This window comes from Pristiophorus japonicus, chromosome 9 (genome assembly GCF_044704955.1).
Source record: "Pristiophorus japonicus isolate sPriJap1 chromosome 9, sPriJap1.hap1, whole genome shotgun sequence".
Classification (NCBI taxonomy): Eukaryota; Metazoa; Chordata; class Chondrichthyes; family Pristiophoridae; genus Pristiophorus; species Pristiophorus japonicus.
The window spans coordinates 151,113,050-151,136,819 of record NC_091985.1 but is presented as its reverse complement, the minus strand read 5'-3'; the positions used below and the strand labels follow the sequence as shown (position 1 = coordinate 151,136,819).

The 23,770-nt window shown below is 51.1% G+C and overlaps 1 protein-coding gene across 1 annotated transcript in view; it reads left to right on the top strand.

Annotated features, from left to right (window-relative positions):
- Nucleotides 1-23,386, top strand: part of LOC139273936 (transmembrane protein 143-like) — a 31,320-nt gene extending 7,934 nt beyond the window's left edge. The window contains exons 3-7 of the mRNA XM_070891007.1: nucleotides 4,435-4,542; nucleotides 10,795-10,989; nucleotides 16,838-16,980; nucleotides 18,966-19,444; nucleotides 21,710-23,386. Of these exons, the coding sequence (XP_070747108.1) occupies nucleotides 4,435-4,542; nucleotides 10,795-10,989; nucleotides 16,838-16,980; nucleotides 18,966-19,444; nucleotides 21,710-21,846 (1,062 nt within the window). The 3' untranslated portion in view covers nucleotides 21,847-23,386. The remainder of the gene's footprint in view (nucleotides 1-4,434; nucleotides 4,543-10,794; nucleotides 10,990-16,837; nucleotides 16,981-18,965; nucleotides 19,445-21,709) is intronic.
- Nucleotides 23,387-23,770: the final 384 nt, after the last annotated feature.

The following is a 23,770-nucleotide window of genomic DNA, read 5'->3' as shown; positions in this document are numbered from 1 at the left end:
TTCAAAGCTTACACGACCCTGTCCTCGTGAGCGGTGTGATTGGGCAGTCTCCTTCCTCTGGGAGGCAGGAGTGAGCTTTGGAAACATCGAGTCAATGCAACAGCCTTAGCACTCGGATTGTCTGTCTCGCTTCCTGTTCCGATTGAACCAACTGTACACACAAGTGACGATATCCGGGCTGCCTTAGATCATTAGAAATAGGAGTAGGAATCGGCCATTCGGCCCCTCGAGCTAGCTCCGCCATTCAATACGATCATGACTGATCCGATCATGGACTCAACTCCACTTCCCTGTCCGCTCCCCATAACCCTTCACTTCCTTATCTTTCAAAAATCAGAACGTATAAGATTATGAGGAGGCTCAACAAGGCGGATGCAGAGAGGATGTTTCCACTGATAGGGGAGACTAGAACTAGGGGGCATAGTCTTAGAATAAATGTGAAGTTATCCACTTTGGTAGGAAAAACATAAGGACAAAGTATTATTTAAATGGTGATGGCTTGGGAAGTGTCGATGTACAGAGGGACCTGGATGTCCTTGTACACCAGTCACTGAAAGCAAACATGCAGGTGCAGCAAGCAGTTAGGAAGGCAAATGGTACGTTGGCCTTCATTGCAAGAGGATTTGAGTACAGGAGCAAGGATGTCTTACTACAGTTATACAGGGCCTTGGTGAGACCGCACCTGGAGTACTGTGTGCAGTTTTGGTCTCCTTACCGAAGAAAGGATATACTTGCCATAGAGAGGGTGCAGCGAAGGTTCACCAGACTGATTCCTGGGGTGGCAGGACTGTCGTATGAGGAGAGATTGGGTCGACTAGGCCTGTATTCACTAGAGTTTAGAAGAATGAGAGGGGATCTCATTGAAACGTATAAAATTCTGACTGGGTTGGATAGACTGGATGCGGGGAGGATGTTTCCCCTGGCTGGGAAGTCTAGAACAAGGGGTCACAGTCTCAGGATACGGGGTAGGAAATTTAGGACCGAGTTGAGGAGAAATTTCTTCACTCAGAGGGTGGTGAACCTGTGGAATCCTCTACCACAGAAGGTTGTGGAGGCCAAGTCACTGAATATATTTAAGAAGGAGATAGATAGATTTCTAGAAACAAAAGACATCAAGGGGTATAGGGAAAAAGCAGGAATATGGGGGCCAAGTTTCGGCCTGAGTTGCTCCTGTTTTTTTGGAGCAACTGGTTTAGAATGGAATATCTTAGAAATTGCAATTTTCGGCATTTAGTTTGCTCCAGTTCTAGTCAGTTAGAACAGTTTCAATTTGGAACAGATTTTTTTTTCAAAAGGGGGCGTGTCCGGCCACTTACGCCCATTTTGAAAGTTTTGGCAGTGAAAACATACTCCAAACTAACTTAGAATGGAGTAAGTGTAGATTTTTGTACGCTCAGAAAAACCTTGCCTCCACTTAGAAAATCAGGCGTAGGTTACAAATCAAGTGTAGGGAATGGGGGGGGGGGGGGTTTAAAGAGAAGTTGACAAACATTAAACACTTCAGTTTTACAAATAAAGAGCCATCATCAATAATAAATGATAAATACATCAATAAATCAACCAATAAATCAATCAAAAAAAATTAATAAAAAATTTAAAAAAATTAAAAATCATTAAATAAAACATTTTCTACTTACCGACTGCAGCACTGGGAGTCCTCCAACAGCGTGCTGGGACGGCCCCCCCCAGTGTGTCTCTGTCAGTGTCTCTATCTCTCTGTCTGTCTGTGTGTCTCTCACTTTCTGTCTGTCAGTGTCTGTGTTTCTGACAGCGAGGGGAGGGGTCGGAGGGGCCAGAGGGAGGGGGGAGGGGGAAGGGAGGGAGAGGAAGGAGGGAGGGAGGGGAGAGGAAGAGGGGGAAGGGGAGGAGAAGAGGGGGGAGGGGGAAGGGAGGGAGAGGAAGGAGGAAGGGAGGGAGAGAAGGGAAGGAAAGAAGGGAAGGGAAGGAAGGGAGGGGAGGGAGAGGAAGAAGGGAGGGAGGGAAAGAAGGGAGAAAGGAGAGGGAGGGAGGGAGGGGAGGGAGAGAAGGGAAGGGAAGGGAGGGGAGGGAGAGGAAGAAGGGAGGGAGGGAAAGAAGGGAGAAAGGAGAGGGAGGCTGAACGGGCCGGGTCGGGCCCAAGACTTCAGCCCAGCGTCGGGTCCGGGGTCCAGAGGAGGGGGGGGTGGGGGAGAAGCGGAGGTCGGGTCGGGGGGAGGAGCGGAGGTCGGGTCGGGGGAACGGAGGTCGGGTCAGGGTGGAGGTCGGGTCGGGGGGGCGATAGCGGAGGTCAGGTCGGGGCGGGGCAGGGGTTCCGGTCCGGGGGTGGGGGCGCGAGTCGGGTCCGGTCGACAGGAAGCAGGAGCTGGGCGGGGGAGGCAGCTTTATCCACGCAGCCCCAGTGAGGCCATTCGGCCAGGGCTAGGGGCTGCATGCTTCGGGCCCCTCCCACAGTTTTGGATGCCTAGAGCTACTGCACATGCGCGGCCACTGTAGCGCGCATGTGCAGAGGTCCCGGCACTGTTTTCAGCGCAGGGACCTGGCTCCGCCCCCTACAGCTCGTGCTGCGCCGCGCCCAGCTCCAAAGGACCTGCAGGGAGCCGGAGAATTGGTAAGTTTTTTTTAGGCGCACTTTGTGGCACGAAAAACGGGCGTCCAGGTCGGGGCTGCGCCGTTCTAGGCGCGGCCCGAAACTTGGGCCCATGGTATTGTGATAGAGGATCAGCCCAGTGATCTTATTGAATGATGGAGCAGGCTCAAAAGGGCCAAATGGTCTACTACTGCTCCTATTTTCTATGTTTCTATGACTCCCTTATCTTTCAAAAATCGAAACGTGTAAGATTATGCGAGGGCTTGACAAGGTGGATGCAGAGAGGATGTTTCCACTGATGGGGGAGACCAGACCTAGGGGGCATAGTCTTAGAATAAGGGGCCGCCCATTTAAAACTGAGATGAGGAGGAATTTCTTCGCTGACAGTTGTGGATCTGTGGAATTCGCTGCCTCAGAGAGCTGTGGAAGCCGGGGCATTGAATGGATTTAAGACATGGAAACATAGAAATTAGATGCAGGAGCAGGCCATTCGGCTCTTCGAGCCTGCACTGCCATTCAATAAGATCATGGCTGATCATTCAACTCAGTACCCCTTTCCTGCTTTCTCTCCATACCCCTTGATTCCTTTGGCCGTAAGGGCCATATCTAACTCCCTTTTGAATATATCTAACGAACTGGCCTCAACAACTTTCTGCGGTAGGGAATTACACAGGTTAACCACTGTCTGAGTGAAGAAGTTTCTCCTCATCTCGGTCCTAAATGGCTTACCCCTTATTCTTAGACTGTGATCCCTGGTTCTGGAACTCTCCAGCAACGAGAACATTCTTCCTGCCTCTAACCTGTCCAATCCCGTCAGAATTTTATGAGATCCCCTTTCATTCTTCTAAACTCCAGTGGATATAAGCCCAGTTGATCCAGTCTCTCCTCATATGTCAGTCCTGCCATCCCGGGAATCAGTCTGGTGAACCTTCGCTGTACTTCCTCAATAGCAAGAACGTCCTTCCTCAGATTAGGAGACCAAAACTGAACACAATATTCTAGGTGTGGTCTCACCAAGGCTATGTACAACTGCAGTAAGACCTCCCTGCTCCTATACTCAAATCCTCTAGCTATGAAAGCCAACATGCCATTTGCCTTCTTCACTGCATGCCAACCTTCAATGACTGATGTACCATGACACCCAGGTCTCAGGACAGAGATAGACAGTTTCTTAACCGATAAGGAAATAAGGGGTGCGGGCAGGGAAGTGAACCTGAGTCCATGATCGGATCAGCCATGATCGTATTAAATGATGGGGCTAGCTCGAGGGGCTGTATGGCCTACTCGTGCTCCTATTTGTTATGTAAGTGAAGTTGAGGCCAAGATCGGATCAGCCATGATCATATTAAATGGTGGAGCAGGCTCGAGGGGCCGTATGGCCGACTCCTGTTCCTATTTCTTATGTTATGTTCTCATTTCAAGGGGAGAGAATCAGCGATCCCCTAGGTTTGGCCAACGGGCCACCAAGGAGGGTTTCGGCCGGGCCAGCAGCCCGGGACCCAAGAGGTAAGACCCAAGCCAGGCTGCCCTCCCCTTGCCATGCCCCACACATACACACACACAAGGTGCACCGACAGAAAAAGCTATCGGGGGTTTGGTGGGGTGCGGGGGGGGGGTGGCGGAATCACGCAGCAAAGATTTTACGCAGGTAAATTTGAGGCGGAGTGTGCTGGAGGTTTGATGACTGAGCGGGGCGGAAATGTGGACAGGCCGAAAAATCCCCGGGCTCAATTTGGATCGCAGCGGGCCAATCAACCGCAACACGGCGGGCACTCGATTCCCCCGCAAAACGGTGGCTATCTGGACCCTGAGTTTCAGCCTCACTGACTCTCTCTCACTCACTCTCCGCTTATTCCCCCCTCCCCCAGGAGCTGAGCTGTGTCTCGGAGCAGAAGAGGGCCTCACTGACCACGCTACTCGACAAGGCCGAAACGATCACCGTGATGCACTACCACACGGTAACAGAGCAGCTCTTGGTAAGGGCGCACGAGGCTTCGCGTGGTCGCTGATCGAAACCCCAGTGCGCTGTTTCAAAAGGAAAATAGAAAGACTTGTATCTACACCGCCTTTCACCACCTCAGGACCATCATCATCATCATAGACAGTCCCTCGGAATCGAGGAAGACTTGCTTCCACTCTTAAAATGAGTCCTTGGGTGACTGAACAGTCCAATACGAGAACCACAGTCCCTGTCACAGGTGGGACAGATAGTTGTTGAGTGAAGGGGAGGGTGGGACTGGTTTGCCGCATGCTCTTTCTGCTGTCTGCACTTGATTTCTGCATGCTCTCGGCGACGAGACTCGAGGTGCTCAGCGCCCTCCCGGAAGCACTTCCTCCACTTAGGGCGGTCTCTGTCCAGGGACTCCCAGGTGTCGGTGGGGATGTTGCACTTTACCAGGGAGGCTTTGAGGGTGTCCTTGTAATGTTTCCTCTGCCCACCTTTGGCTCGTTTGCCATGTAGGAGTTCCGAGTAGAGCACTTGTTTTGGGAGTCTCGTGTCTGGCATGCGAACGATGTGGCCTGCCCAGCGGAGCTGGTCGAGTGTGTTCAGTGCTTCGATGTTAGCCTGGTCGAGGGCGCTCACTTTGGCGCGTCTATCCTCCCAGCATCTTGCGGAGACATCGTTGGTGGTATTTCTCCAGCGACTTGAGGTGTCTGCTGTACATGGTTATGTTTCTGAGCCATACAGGAGGGTGGGTATTATGACAGCCCTGTAGACCATGAGCTTGGTGGTGGACTTGAGGGCCTGGTCTTCAAACACTCTTTTCATAGAAACATAGAAAATAGGTGCAGGAGTAGGCCATTCGGCCCTTCTAGCCTGCACTGCCATTCAATGAGTTCATGGCTGAACATGCAACTTCAGTACCCCATTCCTGCTTTCTCACCATACCCCTTGATTCCCCTAGTAGTAATGACTTCATCTAACTCCTTTTTGAATATATTTAGTGAATTGGCCTCAACAACTTTCTGTGGTAGAGAATTCCACAGGTTCACCACTCTCTGGGTGAAGAAATTCCTCCTCATCTCGGTCCTAAATGGCTTCCCCCTTATCCTTAGACTGTGTCCCCTGGTTCTGGACTTCCCCAACATTGGGAACATTCTTCCTGCATCTAACCTGTCTAACCCCATCAGAATTTTAAACGTTTCTATGAGGTCCCCTCTCATTCTTCTGAACTCCAGTGAATACAAGCCCAGTTGATCCAGTCTTTCTTGATAGGTCAGTCCCGCCATCCCGGGAATCAGTCTGGTGAACCTTCGCTGCACTCCCTCAATAGCAAGAATGTCCTTCCTCAGGTTAGGAGACCAAAACTGTACACAATACTCCAGGTGTGGCCTCACCAAGGCCCTGTACAATTGTAGCAACACCTCCCTGCCCCTATACTCAAATCCCCTCGATATGAAGGCCAACATGCCATTTGCTTTCTTAACCGCCTGCTGTACCTGCATGCCAACCTTCAATGACTGATGTACCATGACACCCAGGTCTCTTTGCACCTCCCCTTTTCCTAATCTGTCACCATTCAGATAATAGTCTGTCTCTCTGTTTTTACCACCAAAGTGGATAACCTCACATTTATCCACATTATACTTCATCTGCCATGCATTTGCCCACTCACCTAACCTATCCAAGTCGCTCTGCAGCCTCATAGCATCCTCCTCGCAGCTCACACTGCCACCCAACTTAGTATCATCCGCAAATTTGGAGATACTACATTTAATCCCCTCGTCTAAATCATTAATGTACAGTGTAAACAGCTGGGGCCCCAGCACAGAAACTTGCGGTACCCCACTAGTCACTGCCTGCCATTCTGAAAAGTCCCCATTTACTCCTACTCTTTGCTTCCTGTCTGACAACCAGTTCTCAATCCATGTCAGCACACTACCCCCAATCCCATGTGCTTTAACTTTGCACATTAATCTCTTGTGTGGGACCTTGTCGAAAGCCTTCTGAAAGTCCAAATATACCACATCAACTGGTTCTCCCTTGTCCACGCTACTGGAAACATCCTCAAAAAATTCCAGAAGATTTGTCAAGCATGATTTCCCTTTCACAAATCCATGCTGACTTCGACCTATCATATTACCTCTTTCCAAATGCACTGCTCTGACATCCTTAATAATTGATTCCATCATTTTACCCACTACCGATGTCAGGCTGACCGGTCTATAATTCCCTGTTTTCTCTCTCCCTCCTTTTTTAAAAAGTGGGGTTACATTGGCTACCCTCCACTCCATAGGAACTGATCCAGAGTCAATGGAATGTTGGAAAATGACTGTCAATGCATCCACTATTTGCAAGGCCACCTCCTTAAGTACTCTGGGATGCAGTCCATCAGGCCCTGGGGATTTATCGGCCTTCAATCCCATCAATTTCCCCAACACAATTTCCCGACTAATAAGGATTTCCCTCAGTTCCTCCTCCTTACTAGACCCTCCGACCCCTTTTATATCCGGAAGGTTGTTTGTGTCCTCCTCAGTGAATACCGAACCAAAGTACTTGTTCAATTGGTCCGCCATTTCTTTGTTCCCCATTATGACTTCCCCTGATTCTGACTGCAGGGGACCTACGTTTGTCTTTACTAACCTTTTTCTCTTTACATATCTATAGAAACTTTTGCAATCTGTCTTAATGTTCCCTGCAAGCTTCTTCTCGTACTCCATTTTCCCTGCCCTAATCAAACCCTTTGTCCTCCTCTGCTGAGTTCTAAATTTCTCCCAGTCCCCAGGTTCGCTGCTATTTCTGGCCAATTTGTATGCCACGTCCTTGGCTTTAATACTATCCCTGATTTCCCTTGATAGCCACGGTTGAGCCACCTTCCCTTTTTTATTTTTATGCCAGACAGGAATGTACAATTGTTGTAGTTCATCCATGCGGTCTCTAAATGTCTGCCATTGCCCATCCACAGTCAACCCCTTCAGTATCATTCGCCAATCTATCCTAGCCAATTCACGCCTCATACCTTCAAAGTTACCCTTCTTTAAGTTCTGGACCATGGTCTCTGAATTAACTGTTTCATTCTCCATCCTAATGCAGAATTCCACCATATTATGGTCACTCTTCCCCAAGGGGCCTCGCACAACGAGATTGCTAATTAATCCTCTCTCATTACACAACACCCAGTCTAAGATGGCCTCCCCCCTAGTTGGTTCCTCGACATATTGGTCTAAAAAACCGTCCCTTATGCACTCCAGGAAATCCTCCTCCACCGTATTGCTTCCAGTTTGCTTAATCCAATCTATGTGCATATTAAAGTCACCCATTATAACTGCTGCACCTTTATTGCACGCACCCCTAATTTCATGTTTGATGCCCTCCCCAACATCACTACTACTGTTTGGAGATCTGTACACAACTCCCACTAACGTTTTTTGCCCTTTGGTATTCTGCAGCTCTACCCATATAGATTCCACATCATCCAAGCTAATGTCCTTCCGAACTATTGCCTTAATTTGCTCCTTAACCAGCAATGCTACCCCACCTCCTTTTCCTTTTATTCTATCTTTCCTGAATGTTGAATACCCCTGGATGTTGAGTTCCCAGCCCTGATCATCCTGGAGCCACGTCTCCGTAATCCCAATCACATCATATTTGTTAACATCTATTTGCACAGTTAATTCATCCACTTTATTGCGGATACTCCTTGCATTAAGACACAAAGCCTTCAGGCTTGTTTTTTTAACACCCTTTGCCCTTTCCTCAGGTGGCCGAAGGCTGCACTGGTGCACTGGAGGCGGTGTTGAATCTCGTCGTCAATGTCTGCTCTTGTTGATAAGAGGCTCCTGAGGTATTGGAAATGGTCCACATTGTCCAGGGCCGCGCCACTGTCAATGCAGTCACTGTTGTAACGTGGGAAACGTGACAGCCAATTTGCGCACAGCATGCTCCCTCAAGCAGTAGCGTGATAATGACCCCGATCATCTGTTTTTTTGTTATGTTGATTGAGGGATAAATATTGGCTCCAGGACACCAGGGAGAACTCCCCCCCCCCCCCCCCCCTGCTCTTCTTCGAGATCGTGGCCGTGGGATCTTTTACATCCACCTGATAGAGTAGACGGGGCCTCGGTTTAACGTCTCATCCGAAAGACGGCACCTCCGACAGTGTGGCGCTCCCTCAGTACTGCCCCTCCGACAGTGTGGCGCTCCCTCAGTACTGCCCCTCCGACATTGCGGCGCTCCCTCAGTACTGACCCCTCTGACAGTGCGGCACTCGCTGAGTACTGCCCCTCCGACAGTGCGGCGCTCCCGTAGTACTGCCCCTCTGACAGTGCGGCACTCGCTGAGTACTGCCCCTCTGACAGTGCGGCGCTCGCGCAGTACTGCCCCTCTGACAGTGCGGCACTCGCTGAGTACTGCCCCTCTGACAGTGCGGCGCTCCCGTAGTACTGCCCCTCCGACAGCGCAGTACAGCGCTCCCTCAGTACTGTCCCTCTGACAGCGCAGTACGGAGCTCCCTCAGTACTGCCCCTCCGACAGTGCAGAAAGACTTGGATGTTTATAGCGCCTTTCATGATTACCGGAAGTCTCAAAGTGCCTTACAGCCAATTAAGTACTTTTTGGAGTGTAGTCACTGTTGTAATGTGGGAAACGTGGCAGCGAATTTGTGTAAAGCAAGCTCCCACAAACAGCAGCGTGATAATGACTGAATAATCTGTTTTTTTGAGATGTTGATTGAGGGATAAATATCGGCCCCAGGACACCGGGGATAACTCCCCTGCCCTTCTTTGAAATAGTGGCCTTGGGATCCTTTACGTCCAACTGAGAGGGCAGGCGGGGCCTCGGTTTGACGTCTCATCCGAAAGACGGCACCTCCGACAGTGCAGCGCTCCCTCAGTACTGCCCCTCCGACAGTACGGCGCTCCCGCAGCTACGCCCCTCCGACAGCGCAGTACGGCACTCCCTCAATCCCGCCCCTCCAACAGTGCAGCACTCCATCAGTACCGCCCCTCCGACAGTGCGGCGCTCCCTTAATATTGCCCCTTTGTCAGCGCAGAGAGATTGCGCGGAAGGCATAGAGGGAGCAGAGAAGAAAATGAATGCAAACCTTTTTTTCATATTCGTACCTGGGATGTGGACATCGCTGGCCATCCCTAATCGCCCCCTTGAGAAGGTGGTGGTGAGCCACCTTCTTGAACCATTGCAGTCCGTGTGGTCAAGGTGCTCCCACAGTGCTGTTAGGGAGGGACCATTTTCCATACCTCGGGAGCCTCATCAACACGAGCAGACATTGACGACGAGATTCAACTCCGCTTTCAGTGCAGCCTTTGGCCGCCTGGTTCGAAAACCAGGCCCTCAAATCTGCCACCAAGCTCATGGTCTACAGGGCTGTTGTGGTGGTGCAGGTTCGAAGGGCCGAATGGCCTACTCCTGCACCTATTTTCTATGTTTACCCGCCCTCCTATATGGCTCAGAGATGTGGACCATATACAGTAGACACCTCAAGTCGCTGGATAAATATCACCAACGATGTCTCCGCAAGATCCTGCAAATCCCCTGGGAGGACAGACGCACCAATATTAGCGCCCTCGACGAGGACAACATTCCCAGCATTGAAGCACTGACCACACTCGACCAGCTCCGCTAGGCAGGCCACATTGTCCGCATGCCAGACACGAGACTCCCAAAGCAAGCACTATACTTGGAACTCCTTCACGGCAAACGAGCCAAAGGTGGGCAGCGGAAACGTTTCAAGGACACCCTCAAAGCCTCCCTGAGAGAGTGCAACATCCCCACTGACACTTGGGAGTCCCTGACCAAAGACCACCCTAAGTGGAGGAAACGCATCCGGGAGGGCGCTGAGCACCTCGCATCTCATCGCCGAGAGCATGCAGAAATCAAGCGCAGGTAGCGGAAAGAACGTGCGACAAACCTGTCCCACCCTCCCCTTCCCTCAACAACTATCTGTCCCACCTGTGACAGAGACTGTGGTTCTCGTATTGGACTGTTCAGTCATCTAAGGACTCATTTTAAGAGTGGAAGCAAGTCTTCCTCGATTCCGAGGGACTGCCTATGATGATGTTAGGGAGGGAGTTCCAGGATTTTGACCCAGCAACGATGAAGGAATGGCGATATATTTCCAAGTCAGGATGGTGTGTCACTTGGAGGGGAACGTGGAGGTGGTGGTGTTCCCATGCGCCTGCTGCCCTTGTCCTTCTAGGCGGTTGAGGTCGCGGGTTTGGGAGGTGTTACCAGGGCACTGATGCATGCTGTTTTTCCTGATAAATTGCAGGCACTGTACGAGCCCATCAATCCCGATCGTGACACACTGCCCGATATTAGCCTGATGGAGCCGAATAGATTGGACCAGGAGAAGGTTCTCCTCGAGAACCTGTGCGAAGTCTTGCAGCAGGCCAATTTCAACGAGCTGTCATCCGAAATTATCCAGTACGCCATCTCGCAACGGGACCCGTTCTTTAAATCCCAGGTAGGTCCCGAACACCTCCGCTTGAAGCTCCTCTCCTCACCATCTAGAACTGGATAAGCTCAAGTACAACATGAATTAGGGGCAGGAGTGTTTGATGGGACAGTGTAGAGGGAGCTTTTCTGTATCTAACCCTGTTCTGTACCTGCCCTGGGAGTGTTTGATGAGACAGTGTAGAGGGAGCTTTACTCTGTAACTGGCCCCATGCTGTACCTGCCCCGGGAGTGTTTGATGGGACAGTGTAGAGGGAACTTTACTCTGTATCTAACCCCGTGTGTACCTGACCTGGGAGTGTTTGATAAGAACATACGAATTAGGAGCAGGAGTCGGCCATTCGGCCCCTCGAACCTGCTCCGCCATGCAATAAGATCATGGCTGATCTTTGACCTCAACACTTTCCCACCCGATCCCCATATCCCTCGATTCCCCTCGAGTCCATAAATCTATCGATCTCATCCTTGAATATCCTCAACGACTGAGCCTCCACAGCCCTCTGGAGTAAAAAATTCCAAAGATTCACAACCCTTTAAATGAAGAAATTTCCCCTCTCAGTCCTAAATGGCCAACCCCTTATCCTGAGACTATGCCCCCCCCCCCAGTTCTAGGCTTGAAATTCGATATCGTCAGACTAAAAATGGCGAATTAACGCCAGGGGAAAATCGTCTAGACTGTACGCAAAATTTGTTCGTCCTCATTAAAATTGTTGGAGCCATAAATCGAGTCAAGATTTTCATGGGATGTGTGTGTTGCTGGCAAGGCCGGTATTTGTTGCCCATTCCTAATTGCCCCTTGAGAAGGTGGTGGTGAGCCGCCTTCTTGAACCACTGTGGTCCCGTGTGGTGAAGGTGCTCCCACAGTGCTGTTAGGGAGGGAGTTCCAGGATTTTGACCCAGCAACGATATCTTTCCAAGTTGGAATGGTATGTGAGACTCGGAGGTGGAACGTGGAGGTGGTGGTGTTCCCATGCGCCTGCTGCCCTTGTCCTTCTAGGCGGTAGATGTCGCGGGTTTGGAAGATACTGCGGAAGAAGCCTTGGCGAGCTGCTGCAGTGCATCCTGTAGAAGGTGCACACTGCAGCCACGGTGCGCCGGTGGTGGAGGGAGTGAGTGTTGAAGGTGGTGGGTAGCGTGCCGATCAAGCGGGCTGCTTTGTCCTGGATGGTGTTGAGCTTCTCGAGTGTTGTTGAAGCTGCAACTCATCCAGGCCATTGGAGAGTGTTCCATCACACTCCTGACTTGTGCCTTGTAGATGGTGGAAAGACTTTGGGGAGTCAGGAGGTGAGTCACTCGCTGCAGAATACACTAATCCACTCTTGTTGCCACAGTATTTATGTGGCTGGTCCAGTTAAGTTTCTGGTCAATGGTGACTCCCAGGATGTGAGATTCGGTGATGGTAATACTGTTGAATGTCAAGGGGAGCTGGTTAGACTCTCGCTTGTTGGAGATGGTCATTGCCTGGCACTTGTGTGGCATGAATATTACTTGCTAGTTATCAGCCCAAGCCTTAATGTCGTCCAGGTCTTGCTGCATGCGGGCACGGACAGCTTCATTATCTGAGGAGTTGCGGATGGAACTAAACATTGTGCAGTCATCAGCAAACATCCCGACTTTTGACCTTATGATGGAGGGAAGGATGAAGCAACTGAAGATGGTTGGGCCTAGGACACTGCCCTGAGGAACTCCTCAGTGATGTCCTGGGGTTGGAATGATTGACCTCCAACCACCACAACCATCTTCCTTTGTGCTTGGTATGACTCCAGCCAATGGAGAGTTTTCTCCCCGATTCCCATTGACTTCAGTTTTACTAGGGCTCCTTGATGCCACACTCGGTCAAATGCTGCCTTGATGTCAAGGGCAGTCACTCTCACCTCACCTCTGGAATTCAGCTCTTTTGTCCATGTTTGGACCAAGGCTGTAATGAGGTCTGGAGCCGAGTGGTCCTGGCAGAACCCAAACTGGGCATTAGTGAGCAGGTTATTGGTGAGTAAGTGCCGCTTGATAGCACTGTCTACGACACCTTCCTGATGATTGAGAGTAGACTAATGGGGCGGTAATTGGCCAGATTGGATTTGTCCTGCTTTTTGTAGACAGGACATATCTGGGCAGTTTTCCACATTGTCGGGAAGATGCCAGTGTTGTAGCTTTACTGGAACAGCTTGGCTAGAGGCATGGCTAGTTCTGGAGCACAAGTCTTCAGCACGATATTGTCAGGGCCCATAGCCCTTGCTGCATCCAGTGCGCTCAGCCGTTTCTTGATATCACGTGGCGTGAATCGAATTGGCTGAAGACTGGCTTCTGTGATGGTGGAGACCTCAGGAGGAGGCCGATATGGATCATCCACTTCTGGCTGAAGATGGTTGCAAATGCTTCAACTTTGAGTGAGGGATATATTGGGCCATGAAGTTACAGATTGTGGTGGAATTCAATTCTGCTGCTGATGAACCCACAGGGCCTGGACTGGAGAGGGTACAGAGGAAATTTACCAAGATGTTGCACTAGAGAGGGTGCAGAGGAAATTTACCAGGATGTTGCCTGGACTGGAGAATTTTAGCGATGAGGAAAGATTGGATAGGCTGGGGTTGTTTTCTTTGGAACAGAGGAGGCTGAGGGGAGACTTTATTGAGGTGTATAAAATTCTGAGGGGCCTGGATAGAGTGGATCGGAAAAATTTGTTTCCCTTGGCAGAGGGGTCAACAACCAGGGGGCATAGATTTAAAGTAATTGGTAGAAGGTTTAGAAGGGTAGAAGGATTTGAGAGGAAATTTCTTCACACAGAGGATGGTCTGGAACTCACTGTCTGAAAGGGTGGTAGAGGCAGAAACCCTCACCACATTTGGATGTGCACCTTGAAGTGCCATAACCGACAGGGCTATGGACCAAGAGCGGGAAAGTGGGTTTAGGCCGGGATGGCTCTTGGTCAGCCGGCGCAGACATGATGGGCCAAAATGGCCTCCTTCCCTGCTGTAAATGTCTATGATTCTAACCCCCTTGAAATAAAGGCCAACATTCCATTTGCATTCCTAATTGCTTGTTGTACCTGCATGTTAACTTTCTGTGCATCATGTATAAGGACACCCAGGTCCCTCTGTACACCAACATTGAATCACTTTCTGTTTTTCCTACCAAAGTGAATAACCTCACTTTTCCCCACATTATACTCTGTCTGCCATCATATCATCATCATAGGCAGTCCTTCAAAATCGAGGAAGACTTGCTTCCACTCTAAAAGTGAGTTCTCAGGTGACTGTACAGTCCAATGCAGGAATTACAGTCTCTGTCACAGGTGGGACAGACAATGGTTGGAGGAAAGGCTGGATGGGGAGTTTGGTTTGCCACATGCTCCTTCCGCTGCCTGCGCTTGCTTTCTGCATGATCTTGGCGACGAGACTCGAGGTGCTTAGCGCCCTCCCAGATGCTCTTCCTCCACTTAGGGTGGTCTTGGGCCAGGGATTCCCAGGTATCAGTGGGGATGTTGCACTTTATCAAGGAGGCTTTGAAGGTGTCCTCGGGAGCAAGGGCAGACATCGACAACGAGGTCCAACACTACCCCCAGTGCGCCAGCGCAGGCTTCGGCCGCCTGAGGAAGAGCGTGTTCGAAGACTAGGCACTCAAATCTGGCACCAAGCTCACGGTCTACAGGGCTGTGGTGATACCTGCCCTCCTGTATGGTTCAGAGACGTGGACCATGCACAGCAGACACCTGAAATCGCTAGAGAAATACCACCAATGATGTCTCTGCAAGATCCTGAAAATCCTCTGGGAGGACAGATGCACCAACATTAGCGTCCTCGACCAGGCCAACATCCCCTGCATTGAAGCACTGACCACACTCGACCAGCTCCGTTGGCGGGGGGCACATCGTCCGCATGCCCGACATGAGGCTCCCAAAGCAAGCGCTCTATTCTGAACTCATACACGGCAAGCGAGCCCCAGGTGGGCAGAGGAAATTGCCACCTTATTGACCAGCTACCTAACCTGTCCAAATCCATCAGCAGGCTCTTTGGCCTGGAAATTGGTCTCTAAATTCGGGAGGTATCGGATTGGCTGACCCTTATACGCACCGCCTGAAATTTAGTCCCATTGCAGTCAATAGTAACTCTCAAAAGGGAATTGGATATGGACTTGAACAAGAGATTTGCAGGGCTTTGTGGAAAGAGCAGGGGGAGTGGGATTAAATGGATAGTTCCTTTAAAGAGACGGCACAGGTATGATGGGCCGAATGGCCTCCGCCCACCCCGTACCATTCTATGATTCTATGAAAAAAAAAGAAAATGATTATTTAAGTGGGGAGAGATTACAAAATGCTGCGGTGCAGAGGGACCCGGGGGTCCTTGTGCATGAAACACACAAGTTAGTATGCAGGTAGAGCAAATAATCAGGAAAGCAAATGGAATGTTGGCCTTTATTGCAAATGGGATGAAGTATAAAAGCAGGGAAGTCTTGGTACAGTTATACAGGGTATTGGTGAGGACACACCTGGAGTACTGTGTGCAGTTTTGGTCTCCGCATTTAAGGGTGGGATCAACATAGGCAGTCCCTCGGAACCGAGGAAAACTTGCTTCCACTTTCAAAATGAGTTCTTAGCTGACTGAACAATCCAATACGAGAATTACAGTCTGTCACAGGTGGGACAGACAGTGGTTGAAGGAAAGGATGGGTGGAACTGGTTTGCCGCACGCCCCTTCCGCTGCCTGCACTTGCTTTCTGCATGCTCTCGGCGACGAGACTCGAGGTGCTCAGCGCCCTCCCGATTCACTTCCTCCTAGGGTGGTCTTTGGCCAGGGACTCCCAGGTGTCGGTGGGGATGTTGCATTTTTATCAAGGAGGCTTTGAGAGTGTCCTTGAAACGTTTCCTCTGCCCACCTGGGGCTCGCTTGCCGTGTAGGAGTTCCGAGTACAGCGCTTGCTTTGGGAGTCTTGTGTCTGGCATGCGGACGATGTGGCCTGCCCAATGGAGCTGGTCGAGTGTGGTCAGTGCTTCGATGTTGGCCTGGTCGAGGATGCTAACGTTGGTGCGTCTGTCCTCCCAGGGGATTTGCAGCATCTTGCGGAGACATCGTTGGTGGTATTTCTCCAGCGATTTGAGGTGTCTACTGTACATGGTCCATGTCTCTGAGTCATGCAAGAGGGCGGGTATACTTGCATTGGAGGCAGTTCAGAGAAGGTTCACTCGATTGATTCCTGAGATGAGGGGATTGTCTTATGACAGAAAGGTTGAGCAGGTTGAGCCTATACTCATTGGAGTTTAGAAGAATGAGAGGTGATCTTATTGAAACGTGTAAGATACTCAGGGGGCTCGACAAGGCAGAGAGGATGTTTCCTCTCGTGGGGGAATCTAGAACTAGGGAGCATAGTCTCAGAATAAGAGGTCGCCCCTTTAAGACGGAGATGAGGAGGAATTTCTTCTCGTGAATCTGTGGAATTCTCTGCCCCAGAGAGCTGTGGAGGCTGGGTCATTGAATAAATTTAAGGTGGAGATAGACAGATTTTTGAGCGATCAGGGAGTCAAAGGTTATGGGGAGCGGGCGGGGAAGTGGAGCTGAGTCCAAGATCGGATCAGCCATGACAGATGTTTGAGCGATAAGGGAATAAGGGGTTATGGGGAGTGGGCGGGGAAGTGGAGCTGAGTCCATGATCAGATCAGCCATGATCTTATTAAATGGCGGAGCAGGCTCTAGGGACCGAATGGCCGACTTCTGCTCCTATTTCTTATGTTCTTATGATTTCAGCGCCCTAGCAAGGCTTCCATAGGCAGATGCTCGGATGGAACAACTTGGGCTGCCTCCGATTTTGCCCTACCCCACCCCAGCCAGCTAAGCTGACCCCAATCTGCCCTCTCCCTCTCCCCCCAGGTGAAAGTTGACGTGGAGAGTTATGAGTACATGAGGTTCTGGGCGCTTGGCGTGAGAGTGGGAGCGCCACCAAGGGAGATGAAGAAGCACATGCAGTCCAAGCGATTGTTCTTCCCGCGCAAGGTGAAGGCTCCGATGGACCGGTAAGGTTGACCTCCCGGCGGGGGAGGCGGTGCTGGAGGGACTGGAGAGGGGTGGTAGCACAAGATCTCAGCGGGCGTTTATGGTTAGCATGCAGGTACAGCAAGTAATTAGGAAGGCCAATGGAATCTTGGCCTTTATTACAAAGGGGATGGAGTATAAAAGCAGGGAAGTCTTGCTACAGTTATACAGGGTATTGGTGAGCCCACAGCTGGAGTATTATGTACAGTTCTGGTTTCCATATTTACAAAAGGGTATACTTGCTTTGGAGGCTGTTCAGAGAAGGTTCACTAGGTTAATTCCGGAGATGAGGGGGTTGACTTATGAGGAAAGGTTAACTAGCTTGGGCCTGTACACATTGGAATTCAGAAGAATGAGAGGTGATCTTATCGAAACGTATAAGATTATAAGGGGGCTCAATAAGGTGGATGCAGAGAGGATATTTCCACTCATAGGGGAAACTAAAACTAGGGAACATAGTCTCAGAATAAGGGGCCACCCATTTAAAACTGAGATAAGGAGGAATTTCTTCTCTGAGGGTTGTAAATCTGTGGAAATCACTGACTCAGAGAGCTGTGGAAGCTGGGACATTGAATAAATTTAAGGCAGAGATAGACAGTTTCTTAACCGATAAGGGAATAAGGGGGCGGACAGGGAAGTGGAGCTGAGTCCATGATCGGATCAGCCATGATCGTTTTGAATGGCGGAGCAGGCCAGAGGGGCTGCATGGCCTACTCCTGCTCCAATTTCTTATGCTTCTTGTGACTGGTGAAATGAGCAGACATACTGTGGCAGAACAAGTTGAGAAGCCCATTAAAAAATTCATACGGGATCCTGGGCTTTATAAATAGAGGCATAGAGTACAAAAGCAAGGGGGTTATGCTAAACCTTTGTAAAACATCGGTTAGGCCTCTGCTGGGGTATTGTGTCCAATTCTGGGTACCGCACTTTAGGAAGGATATCAAGGCGTTGGAGAGGGTGCAGAGGAGATTTACTGCAATGGTTCCAGGGATGAGGGACTTCAGTGACATGGAGAAGCTGGGGTGGTTCCCCTTGGAGCAGAGAAGGTTAAGGGGAGGTTTGATGGAGATGTTCAAAATCATGAACCTAAGAACTAGGAGCAGGAGTAGGCCGTTCGACCCCTCGAGCCTGCTCCGCCATTCAGTAAGATCATGGCTGATCTTTCACCTCAACTCCACCTTCCCGCCCAATCCCCCTATTTGAATGGGAGAATGAACAAATACTCAGCATTTGTTTTACAGTGAAATCAGTGCACAATGAGTGGCTGAGGTTAATGTGGGCATGGGTAGGCCATGTTTAATGTGGGGGGGAGGCCCCATGATTAATGTCAGTAGCGTGACCATGTTTAATGTGGGCAGGGAGAGCCATCTTTGGAATGGGCAAGGGTGGCCATGTTTATTGTGGGCAGGTAGAGCCATCTTTGGAATGGGCAAGATGGCCATGTTTAATGTTGGAAGGGAGGCCAGGTTTAATGTGGGCATGGGCGCCCATGTTTAATGTGGGCATGGGCAGCCATGTTTAATGTGGGCATGGGCGGCCATATTTAATGTGGTCATGGGCGGGATGAGCCATATTTAATGTGGTCAAGGGGTGGGCTGAGCCATGTTTAATATGGGCATGGGCGGCCATGTTTAATTTGGTCGAGTGCGGCCATGTTTAATGTGCGCATGGGCGGAGTTGGCCATGTTTAATGTGGGCATGGGTGGGCATGTTTAATGTGCGCAAGTGACGGGATGGCCCATGTTTAATGTGGGCATGGGCAGCCATGTTTACTGTGGTCAAGAACAGCCATGTTTAATGTGGTCAAGGGCAACCACGTTTAATGTGGTCAAGAGCGGCCATGTTTAATGTGACCAAGGTGCCGATACTTGGCGTCGAACTGAGGTGGCGATCAAGAAGGTGTCTCAATGCAAATCTTTCTTCCTTTCCACCCCCTCCTCCCTTCCCCCGCCCCGCCCGTCCACAGACGTTACTGCAAGCGGGTGATCGTGGCAGCTCGGACGCTTGCCGGGCGTCTGATCCTGAAGTCGTTCAAGGACATTCCGCTGGAGAGCCTGGAGCACCTCCTGCCCAAAGTGGATATGCACGTGTCCGTCATTGATCGTACCTTCCTCTACTTCACCCTGCTGGCGGGAGGCTCAGCCCTCTTTGCCAACTTGACCGTTCTGGGCCTCTACAGCTTGCGGGTGGACTTTCTGCTGGTCATGCTGCTCTTCGTGGCCTTGATGGCCCACCGCTACCTGCGTCTTCTCCAACATCGCCGCAACATGTGGGCGCTGGGCCATGCCAACATGCTGTACTCCAAGAGCACGGCCCACAACGCCGATTTGCTGGTGGGGCTGGTCCGACGTGCGCAGCAGGAACACCTCAAGGAGCTGATGCTAGCCCATGCCTTCACCCTCCTCCTCCACCAGCGTGGATGCACCGAGACCTCCGCTGATCGGGGTGAGTGAACTCCCGTCCGCACCGTCCCCATCACACACTCCCAGGACCAGTACAGCACGGGTTAGATACAGAGTAAAGCTCCCTCTACATTGTTCCATCAAACACTCCCAGGGCCGGTACAGTACAGGGTTAGATACAGAGTAAAGCTCCCTCTACATTGTTCCATCAAACACTCCCAGGACCAGTACAGCACGGGTTAGATACAGAGTAAAGCTCCCTCTACATTGTTCCATCAAACACTCCCAGGGCCGGTACAGTACAGGGTTAGATACAGAGTAAAGCTCCCTCTACATTGTTCCATCAAACACTCCCAGGGCCAGTACAGCACGGGTTAGATACAGAGTAAAGCTCCCTCTACATTGTTCCATCAAACACTCCCAGGGCCAGTACAGTACAGGGTTAGATACAGAGTAAAGCTCCCTCTACATTGTTCCATCAAACACTCCCAGGGCCGGTACAGCACGGGTTAAATACAGAGTAAAGCTCCCTCTACACTGTTCCATCACACACTCCCAGGGCCAGTACAGCACGGGTTAGATACAGAGTAAAGCTCCCTCTACATTGTTCCATCAAACACTCCCAGGGCCGGTACAGTACAGGGTTAGATACAGAGTAAAGCTCCCTCTACATTTTTCCATCAAACACTTCCAGGGCCGGTACAGCACGGGTTAAATACAGAGTAAAGCTCCCTCTACATTGTTCCATCAAACACTCCCAGGGCCGGTACAGCACGGGTTAAATACAGAGTAAAGCTCCCTCTACATTGTTCCATCAAACACTCCCAGGGCCGGTACAGTACAGGGTTAGATACAGAGTAAAGCTCCCTCTACATTGTTCCATCAAACACTCCCAGGGCCGGTACAGTACAGGGTTAGATACAGAGTAAAGCTCCCTCTACATTTTTCCATCAAACACTCCCAGGGCCGGTACAGCACGGGTTAAATACAGAGTAAAGCTCCCTCTACATTGTTCCATCAAACACTCCCAGGGCCGGTACAGCACGGGTTAAATACAGAGTAATGCTCCCTCACACTGTTCCATCAAACACTCCCAGGGCCGGTACAGCACGGGTTAAATACAGAGTAAAGCTCCCTCTACACTGTTCCATCACGCACTCCCAGGGCCGGTACAGCACGGGTTAGGTACAGAGTAAAGCTCCCTCTACACTGTTCCATCAAACACTCCCAGGGCAGGTACAGGGGTTAGATACAGAGTAAAGCTCCCTCTACATTGTCCATTCAAACACTCCCACGACACGGGGTTAGATACAGAGTAAAGCTCCCTCTACACTGTCCCATCAAACATTCCCAGGCAGGTACAGGGGTTAGATACAGAGTAAAGCTCCCTCTACATTGTCCCATCAAACATTCCCAGGGCAGGTACAGGGGTTAGATACAGAGTAAAGCTCCCTCTACACTGTCCATCAAACACTCCCAGGGCAGGTACTGCATGGGGTTAGATACAGAGTAAAGCTCCCTCTACACTGTCCCATCAAACATTCCCAGGGCAGGTACAGGGGTTAGATACAGAGTAAAGCTCCCTCTACACTGTCCATCAAACACTCCCAGGGCAGGTACAGCACGGATTAGATGCAGAGTAAAGCTCCCTTTACACTGTCCCATCAAACACCCCCAGAGCAGGTACAGGGGTTAGATACAGAGTAAAGCTCCCTCTACACTGTTCCATCAAACACTCCCAGGCAGGTACAGCACGGATTAGATACAGAGTAAAGCTCCCTTTACACTGTCCCATCAAACACCCCCAGGGCAGGTACAGGGGATTAGATACAGAGTAAAGCTCCCTCTACATTGTCCATTCAAACACTCCCACGACACGGGGTTAGATACAGAGTAAAGCTCCCTCTACACTGTTCCATCAAACATTCCCAGGCAGGTACAGGGGTTAGATACAGAGTAAAGCTCCCTCTACATTGTCCCATCAAACATTCCCAGGGCAGGTACAGGGGTTAGATACAGAGTAAAGCTCCCTCTACACTGTCCATCAAACACTCCCAGGGCAGGTACAGCACGGATTAGATACAGAGTAAAGCTCCCTTTACACTGTCCCATCAAACACCCCCAGGGCAGGTACAGGGGATTAGATACAGAGTAAAGCTCCCTCTACACTGTCCCATCAAACACCCCCAGGGCAGGTACAGGGGATTAGATACAGAATAAAGCTCCCTTTACACTGTCCCGTCACACACTCCTGGGAGGGGTGAATGTTTAGTCCCTGACCGTCCTGTCTTTGCTTTGACCCCCACAGGTGTGGAGACGGCGGCGATGCTGTCGGATGAGGTGTCGGTCTGGTTGCAGGGACGATCGGGCCTACCCATCGCCTTCAACGGACTCCGAGCCCTGTCCCACCTCCAGAGCCTTGAGGGGCAGCTGAGGGAGCGGTGAGGGCTGGGGGCAGCAAGTGTTGTGCTGGGGCAGGAGAGTGGGGTTGGTGAGCACAAACGGTGTTGGGGTAAAAGGAAGACTTCCTCAAGGTGGACTCCCTGATATAAGGAATGGGTTATAGCCCGGCAGTATAGCGACCACGGAATCACTCAAACTAAACCTCAGTTTAACCGGTTTTTATTCAGGCATGCAGGGGAAGGGTTCCGATGAACACTTCCCAGAACAACAGTTTGTAATGACAGTTATACGGTTTTCAAGGTGTGCAACCCTCCTATAACACACAGCTATCAGCGAAGTTACATTGATTTGTCCACCTTTATCAGACTGGCTCTGAGTGGCTCTCCCCCACCTGTCCATCTCCCATCACACGTCACTCTCCCGGATTGTGTTATTACAGTAGTGTCAACTTTGTCTCAGTTCCTCGTGACGTGTGAAGTAACCTTGCTTCCCAGAGTGGTGCCTCCTTATCCCTCTCCCGAGAACTCTAGTCAAAACTACCAGTCAATACCATTCTGTTCCCATGCTGCTTTAATCGATGATCTCAAACATTTGTGTCCTGGTACTGTACTGAATATGTACGCTTCCATATGTCTACTAAGGTTAATCCCACATATGGTTCATTAATAATCAGCTATTGCTGCCTCCCTCTTCTTGACCCAATGTAAGTGAGTGCATGAGCGTGCTTTACATACATAAGCGAGTTTTACATAATCGATCAATAGTACAATCCCTACCGGAATACAGAGGAACTCCCAATTCCTCAGAACCTCCTAATACTGATAAGCCCTTTTAATCTGGACCATTGTACGTGTCAGATCAATTCACTACCTTCAGTATCCACTTTTGTGACCATCGGTCTGTCTCCATTCCGGTGACCGTTTTTTATCCCGCTTACAAGCAGCGATACGCGGTCATCCCTAGCGGAACCCTGTGTCTTGCAGCTAGCCGCCCAGAGCAGGAGAGGCCCAGGCTTCATTCTGGGCCTGTGGGACTGAGCCCCAGACACACGCGCGCGCATACACACACACACACACACACACACACACACACACATCAGGAAAGGCCCAGGCTTCATTCCGGCCCTGTGGGACTGAACCCCAAACACACACGCACACACAGCAGGAAAGGCCCAGGCTTCATCCTAGGCCTGTGGGACTGAGGCCCAGACACACACACACAGCAGGAAAAGTCCAGGCTTCATTCCCGGCCTGTGCTGAGTTTTCCGCTCACTCCCCGGTGGGTGTGCGGTACTGAGGCACGTACACAGAGCAGGAAAAGGGTGAGGGGGCTGCTGCCTTTGGCCAAGAGCCTTGCCCCTGGGTTGGTGCTCCTGGGTGTGGGGGCGGGGAGTGAGGGAGCGTGTGGCAAACCAGTCATACGACTCCCCGTCTTGCCGACTGCTCACAGAGGCTCGGCAGGCATCCGGTGAGATGCTCCCCATGTCGATCAGCCGGCAGTGAGGCACTTTGTCCAGCGGGGGAGCAGGTCGGCAGGGGAGGGTTCTCAGGCCTCCCAGGAAACAGAGCCAACCAGCCACAGGAAGGGAGAGGGAGGGACAGAGACAGGGAGGGGCTGTTGGCCTGTGGCGGGGGCAGGCGTGGGAAAGGGGGAAGTGAGGAGGAGGGGCAGGTTTGATAAGATGGTGAGGGGTGGGGTGAGAGCGAGTGGGCAAGGGGGGGACGGGGTGGAGAGGCGAGGGCACTGGGTGAGAGGGAGAGGCAGGGGGAAAAGAGGGAGGGGCGGGGAGGAAAAGAGGGAGGGGCGGGGGGGGCGAGAGAGGGAAGGACGGGGGGTGGGTGAGAGGGAGAGGCAGGGGGTGAGAGAGGGAGGGGCAGGGTGGGTGAGAGGGGGAGGGATGGGGGGGGCACAGGGTGAGGGGGAGGCGAGGGAAGGAGGCTGAGAGGGAGGAGCGGGGGTGGATGAG